Source organism: Falco rusticolus, chromosome 7, assembly GCF_015220075.1.
Source record: "Falco rusticolus isolate bFalRus1 chromosome 7, bFalRus1.pri, whole genome shotgun sequence".
NCBI lineage: Eukaryota > Metazoa > Chordata > Aves > Falconiformes > Falconidae > Falco > Falco rusticolus.
The window spans coordinates 27,395,625-27,403,126 of record NC_051193.1 but is presented as its reverse complement, the minus strand read 5'-3'; the positions used below and the strand labels follow the sequence as shown (position 1 = coordinate 27,403,126).

At 54.1% G+C, this 7,502-nt stretch overlaps 1 protein-coding gene across 2 annotated transcripts in view; it reads right to left on the bottom strand.

The window, feature by feature from the left end:
- Nucleotides 1-415: 415 nt before the first annotated feature.
- ATL1 (atlastin GTPase 1) overlaps nt 416-7,502 on the bottom strand; it is a 32,404-nt gene continuing 25,317 nt past the window's right edge. The window contains exons 12-14 of one of the 2 annotated variants that reach the window (XM_037395454.1): nt 6,159-6,590; nt 3,896-3,910; nt 416-1,465 (exon numbers count right to left, since the gene is read on the bottom strand). In XM_037395454.1, coding sequence (XP_037251351.1) covers nt 1,355-1,465; nt 3,896-3,910; nt 6,159-6,590 — 558 coding nt within the window. In that variant the 3' untranslated portion in view covers nt 416-1,354. The remainder of the gene's footprint in view (nt 1,466-3,895; nt 3,911-6,158; nt 6,591-7,502) is intronic. The other variant, XM_037395455.1, reaches the window with a different exon arrangement.

The window sequence follows — 7,502 nt, the reverse complement described above, 5'->3', positions numbered from 1 at the left end:
TTTTTTTTTTTTGCCTTGTAGAACATCAAATCAAATGTTCTTGTAACCAGTAAAAAGATCCAAGCAGGGATGGTGACACTCGGTAGCTGCGTTCTCTGAACACCCACGTGGTTCAGATGCTCTCAGCTGCTCGGTGCCGGAGCACAGCCGCGCTCTGGTCCTGCTGATCCACCCTGCCCAGGTGGAACACAGCCGCTGCCGTGGCAGCAGCCTCTGTAAAACCCGAACCGCGCTGCACTGAGCCCAGCGCCACCGCCTGAATGCCTGAAGCAGCTATGGCTGAGCCCGAGTGTCACCATCCAGGCCGTGCCACAGGCCCGTTCTTCACATGGGTGAGCTGAGGGGTCGTAGGGCCCGGGCGAGCGCCCTTCAGCCTTGCTTCGCTTGAACAGCTTTCTCTCTGCTGTTAAAAGTAGAGTTTAAAAGAGACTTTATTTTGCGGATGACTTACTAAGCCTGGCCTTACCTTGTCAGTGACAGAAGCACCAGGGGTGCAGCCAGGCAGGGGACAGGCCAGAGTATTGTCAAAATACCAGCTTACCCTGAAAACACCAATTCTGAAGGCCCAGAATTAACCACAAAGGTAAAAAAAACCCAAAAAAACGAGAAGCTCTTGCCTCGTTAGTCAATAACTGTTCCTGTGCAGCCACCTCCTTAGGAACTGAAAGCAAACTTTAATAGATCTGACGATAAAAGAATAGAACTGTTGAACACACTTTCTATACGCTATAATGAATATATATACAGAAATACAGTGAAACTTCCTCCAATACAAATACAAAGTGATACTTTGTGCAGCGGTTACAAACAGAAAAGTAGGCTTTCCTACAAGATCCTTAACATACCATAGCAGAAGTGCCCTTACAGTTTCTGATAAAGCAAGTTATTACATTTTTAATTACGTTTATGTAATGAATAGCTGAAGAAAAAATTCAGTTACATGTTATAATGTGTTCAAGTATCTGAAAATAAGTCGGCTTTTGAGTAAGCTAAGGTCTGGGAGATTTTTAGCTGCAGTATCATGTAAATTATGAGTCCTTCAGTGACTTCATAACTAATTAAGAAGGGGAAAATAAGGCTTCATAAATTAGCTGGGAATTATGCTGGCTATTACAAATTAAAAGCACTTTGTCGTTGCGGCAGTACCAATATGTACATATTAACAAAATGAAAAACATGCTGACATCTTCCCGTCAAACACCGCGCTGTCGAACGAACACACCGAACCACCTTACACATGACACGTTCTCCACTCTCCCTGTCTGCAGCAGGAGCTTGTGATGGGTACGAGGATGAGAAGGTTGAGGATGAGACATCCACACCTTGTTCATGCACTGACGGGAACGCGCCCGGCTTACACCTTCTTCCTCTCCGCACCCTCGGCGGGCTCCGCTTTCTGTGCAGGGAAGGCGTGATGGTACAAATGTCTGTGAGTCGCTGCTGCGCTGTACAGTTTGTACAAAGCCTGGGGGGGAATAAAAAAAAAAAAAAAAAAGAAGATGGTCATGTCCCCAGCCCCGCTGCATGTCACGCATACGGGCTGTGCTTTCGCCGTCCTGCTGCAGCGGCGGGTTGTTCTGTGCCAGCGCTTGGTTGTGGCAAGTGTCCCACAGGGGTAAGACTGAAGAGCACCACTTCTGCTAATTTTTAAATGGCTTGGCTATGGGAGGAGCCCCTCGAGTTGCATTAACTTACGGGGGCGGGGAGGGGGTGGGGGGAGGGGGTTTGCCTATGGGTTTCACGCATGAGTTTGAATTTCTGCGTCCTCAGCAGTTTGTTTTACACCACCAGGCAGATAGCCAGCACGTCATATGGCAGGCTCTGCTATGTAATGGGACCCCAGTTTGTCAGGATCATTTTGATTTATCATCCAGATAAATGCAGATTATTATTTTTTCCTTCTAATTTTACGATTTTTCTCTCTGTACCCGGGTGTATTTCCCCCTCTGACAGAAGAGCTGGCCCTGCACAAACAGCACCACAGCCTAACAACCATGTGTTCCTGCAGCACATCGCTGTACCAGTATCGGTACTGGTACCAGTGCGTGGGCTGAGCTGGTGTGGCCGTGGGGCTGCGTGGAGCCAACGCCAGCAACCACGGGGCTGAGACAAGTGATCGCAAGGGCTGGAGGCTGGCATGTAACACCCCATGTCCCCCCCACGCTGGGCTTCCCACCCAGTGCAACGGGCGCAGGAGATGCTGAGCTATGGGGCTGGCTGCAGAGGCTGCGGTGTGAACAGCTGTCACAGCTCTGTTTCCATAGCAAATGCGTTTGTCATTGGGGAAAAAAATATGAAAAAATGACAAAAATAAACTAAAACCGCACCAGCTCCTGCTGGGGACCTCAGGACTGCTGCCGAGTCGGGATTAGCTCAGGATGGGAACAGTCACGGGGCGATGCGTTCCTCTGGTGCTCGGGGAAGATGAGCGAAGCTGGAGAGGCCGAAGCCACAGTGAGGGAGAGGGGGCTGTTGAGGCTCCGGGGTGTTTCAAGCGATGCTGCCCACATCCCAAATGGGCTGTAGGAAAGGGATGTGGGGCTTGGCATGCCATGTGTTTTGGGATCGGGAATGTAGTGGGCTGGTGGAGGACACTTCATGGAGCTGCTGTGGGTTTCCTCCTCGAAAATACACCTTCAAACGCTCCAGAAGTGAGTGACCTTGCAGCACTTAGCGCTATTTTAGGCTTTTTTTTCTTGCAAAACTGGTCTCACGGAGTTGACTTTTACCTGACGGGATCTGTTCAAAAGCTCATTAATAGCAAAGACCAGGTCCTGCCTCCTGCTGCTGTGCAAGCCACAGCCAAGCCCAGGGACCCAGAGGTAGGAACGCTCTTAGCTGCTCAGCATTAGTGCCAAAACAGCCGGACTGGGCTGGCTGCTGGGGGGAAAATGGGTTGATTTTCAACACCTTTTTTTTTCAAATGGCCTTCCGACCTGTGAGAGCCGCCCTGACTTTCTTTTGAGGAACTCCCCACATAACAGCGGGTGAAAGGTGCGCTGACACTGACAGATGTCAGGCTTCGGTGACACGAGAAAAGACAAAGCTGTCTTCCGTCACACACCTACTGGATTAACATGCATGCACACTAATACAGACTAGTAAGGATGCCTTTTTTGTTTTAATTAGATGCTGATGAGGCTTTGCCTAAACAAGGTTCCAGGTGGCCTCGGCGCAGGCCTGGCAAGCAGTTCAGCGCTGTGCCCCTGCGGTGCCGGGCAAGCGGAGCCACCGGAGCCTGGCACACACGGGCTGCTGACCCCAGTTCCCCTGCCATGCAGGGCGAGAGGGGCTCAGCATGCTGCCCCAGCAGGAGGCTGCGGAGATAAACCATGCCTCCCAGGCTCTGCGTTCAGCTTACTCAAGCCGGGATGGAGTGGTTTTGCCTAAAATACAGTATGCGGCACTTCCAGCTGCACAGAGAGGCCTGACCAAGTATGGGGCCTCCTTGGCTGCTGGGGCAGTGTGATGCCCACACAGCTGGTGCTACAAAACCAACCGGTGTTTTGGTTTGACCTCTCAGCACAACAGGAAAAATCCCCAAACAGAACTGATGGGAGAAAGATGAAAATTCCCATCATAACAAACATCCTCCCCACCCAAATCTCTCCCCCACTTGGCTTCCAGCACTGCCTGGAGCACAGGCCCCACATTCAACGACCTTCCCCAGGCATCTGGATCACAGGGAGCAACCAGAGCCCAGGTGCCAGCAAGTGCCTAGGTGGAGGGCCAGGATGCCGGCCGCTGCCCGGGGCCCTTGCAGCCCCCATCCTCCATGAGCCCAAAGGCAGCGATGCAGCTAAAACGTGCATCTGGGTCCAAGACGCCTTTCCCTGGCAGCCTCCGGCCCATGGGAGCTGAGTGGTGTTGCATGCAGAGAACAAGAGCCACTTACCTCATTCGTGCTTCCCTGGGGAGAGGCATTGGGAAGGGGGAGACAGAAAAAGAAAGAAAAGCATCTCTGTGTATCATGCACATCCACGGGAGCGCACGGGGCTCACGCCTCTGGCCACAGCCACTTGCTGGTGCAACCATGGCCGGGTATTCCCAGGGGGATTCGCCCCGCACAGGCTGCCCCTCTTGCAGGACCCCTCACATCTCCATCCATCCCTCCTGCAGCCGGTCCCGCCACCACAGGACCCTGAGCACTCGCATGGGACAGAGCCACGAAGGCTATGAACCCACCCGGGCCACTTGGCCACCAGCCCTGTGTATCGCAACGGGCCCCGGTGCCCGCAGCAGGGCCGGTACCGCCTGCCTGCACAGCTCCTCGGAAGAACTTTCCCTCCGGTTGGAAAGCTGTGCCACACAGCCCACGCGGACCAGCAGGGTGCCAGGGAGCAGCTGCAGGCACTTTAACCTCTTTATTTTTCCCCAGCTGGGCAAGTTGCAAGCAGGCAGCATCTCTGGCTCCCTGCTGGCTGGGTCTTGTTCTTGCTTAAACCCCCCACTAACTCCTGCAAATGCTGAGCTTGAACACACCAGGAAGGTCCCCGAGCAAAGAGCCGCCGCAGGGGCACTGCGCGCCCGCGGGGGGTTACTGCAGATGCTCAGGCCGCGGAGGTCAGGGCAGCCAGGATGAACCTGCCTGGGATACAGGCAACGAGCTGCCTCCCCATCCAACTTATTTTAAAGGCAGCTCAGCTGAGCAACACCACTACCCAGCTCAGGAATGAAGGAATTGAATAATAAACACTTCCATTTTTTCCTCCCAAAGCTGCATGTTTAGCTCCAGCTGCAGCTCTCTGTGCAGCAACGGGAACCAAGGGAATGTGCTCACTCTCAATCCAAACCTCGCTGTGGATAACAGGCAGGGAAGGAGCAGGTAAAGCTGTTAAGAACGGCCTTTTCTGCCTTGGAGCACTACAGAAATAAAACTCACGACTGCAGCTGGTGGCTTCTGAGGGCCAAGCAAAGAATGAGCTCGCCCGGCTGTGCCACGGGAAGAGCAGGAGGCCACCGCAGGACTGCTCCCCCGCCTGGGGTGACCCGCAGGGTCTGGGCTCCCCCCGGCACCCCTGCAATCAGGGGGGGAAAGGGCTGCTGCACAAGGGGAAACAGGAAAGACCCAGCGTTAAAAATACTGCGGCGGTGGGCTGCGAGATAACCCTGCCCGGGGCCGGCGCTGCAGCGGCGCCATCCAGAAAGCGGGCAGAGCCACGCAGCTGGGGGATTTTTCACAGTGACCATCTTCAAGGTTTCAGAAGTGTTCCTGCTTGACACGGGGGCCCAGCCACGAGCTTCACATGTTGTTTGGGGAAAAAAAGGAATCGAAAAAGAGCGGGTGAGACCCACCGAGCCAGCACAGCTGTGGCTGTAATGGGAAAGCGGAGCCCAGTGCCAAAGCGGGCAGAGCCGAGACCTGGGCTCAGCCTCCCGCAGAGGGGGGAGAGCCAGACCCCTGCCCCGCACCAGGGCGGAGATCCAGGCCTTCCTTTTTGACATACAGACACACACACCCAAAAGGCGCAGCCCCAGGTCTGTGACAGCCTTCCCCTAGGGACCCTTGGCAAAGCTGCCCCGTTCCCGCAAGGGCCGAGGCTCCACAGGCTGGCATTTGGTGATGGGTAAGACAAGAAGAAAAAAAAAGGCAGAACAAAAGAGCTTGCTGTGAGTCTTCTCATCCACAGCCGGGATCTACACGGCTTGTCTTTTCACTTTGGGCAGGATTCAGAGGCTCAGGCTCAAGCAGGGGAAGGGGTGGCCTGGGACGCAGCTCCAGCCTCGCTGTTCACTCCTGCTCTGACGCTCCTTGCACTGCCTACCTGTGCTACAGCCACCGGGCACTACCCCCCAGCCCATCACCTCCAGTCCCTGAGACATCTCCCCCTTACAATCAACTCCACAGACTGACCTGAAACCATTTCCTCTATCTCTGCTTTCCCCACCTAGAAGGTCTAAGGAATGGATTAAAACTCATCGTCCCGCTGTCTGAAGAAGACGGGGCACAGGTCATCTCCTCCCCCCCGATCACAGCACAACCAGCTCACACAGCTGGATCTGCCCAGGCAGGTCCAGCCAGAGCATCTAACAACCCTACATGCAAAAGCCATCTCAAAGGGGAGGAAAAGCCCCAGGAAACTCAACACTTAAGAACTTGGTAGAAGTTTGTTTGTTTGTTTGTTTGTTTGTTTTAAATCAAAAGCTCTTTATCCTACCTGGTCCCATAACGCTGCGGCCACTTGGTCTATTACTGCGCCCAGTTCTCTGTACTCCCCAGAGTATCTGATATATGCCCAGGTACACAGTGTGATAAGTGTCAAGCCCATGATCATGTTGCACAGACTGGCTATGATGTCCAAGCCAATGAAGCCGGTCACTCCAGCTATCACGTAAGTGATGAAGATGACCACAAAGAGCGTGGCGGGGGTGCGGGCGGCGTGGAAGATGTTCTTGCTGTCGTTGTGCTTGATGTACTGGATGTAGAGCTCATCTATCTCGTTCTCCAGCTGCTGGAGGTAGCGACGGCTGAATTCCTCCCCACCCATCTTCTTCACCCCACGAAACAGCTTCACAGCCTCTTCCTTCAGCTCCACATGCTTGGTCTGGAGGTCACTAGGCGCAAGGAAGGGCTTGTCCCCACCACAGACCTGTGTGGGAAACACAGTCCGATCACTCCAGAAACCTCAGCACCCACAGCTCCTGTGCTGTGCTAACCACTGGAATCAGGGCTCTACAGGCTCCCATTTAGCACAGACCACTGGATCCTGCAGGAAGACCCCCACAGCTGTGCTGCTCATCAGGGATAGCTCTGCAAGGTGCAGATTAAAACTGGTGTCTGCACAGGGAAGCTGCATCCCACAGCTCCTCTACTGAGTTCGCTCACAGCCCAAGCCAGCACCTCAGGCAACATTGTTGGCTGCGCTGCACCGACCTGCAGGACCCTGAACCCCGGCATTTTCTAGTGCTGGAGGCTCCACGGCATTTTCCTTCTGCTTCAGAGTATGGACACATTCGTTTTAAGGTGCAGGGCAGTCCACAGGCAGTTTGGCCATGCAGCTCTGTCCCTTTTTCCTGCCACCAGGCAGCAATCTCCAATACTGATGAACAGAGCGGGGGCCTGGAAGTGGCTGGAGGCAGGCTGGCGTCTGACCTTCACCTTAAACATCACAACCATCCCCTCACCAGAGCTGAGAGATGGGCTGACATGGAAGGGCACAGGTGAAAAGCCAGTTATAATGACTCTATTCCCTAATTAGGACCAGCCATAGCATGGGCTGCATGGTCACACAGCACTGCCACCCCGCTACATCACATTTTTGGGTTGCACCTACCCACACTGGGGAACACTGGGAAGAGGATGCAAATTCAGCAGAGGCCATGTGGTCTGCAAAAAGCTGCCATGGGATGAAACAGTGACCATCCCCTGTCCTGCCATGATACCCTGACCGGCATTGCTCTCCTCCAGCCTGTGAGAAAGCCCCTTCTCCACCACGCACATAGGAGAGACCCCCTTTGGGACCCTGACTGCACTGTAACCGGTCCTGGACAAGTCCATGCAG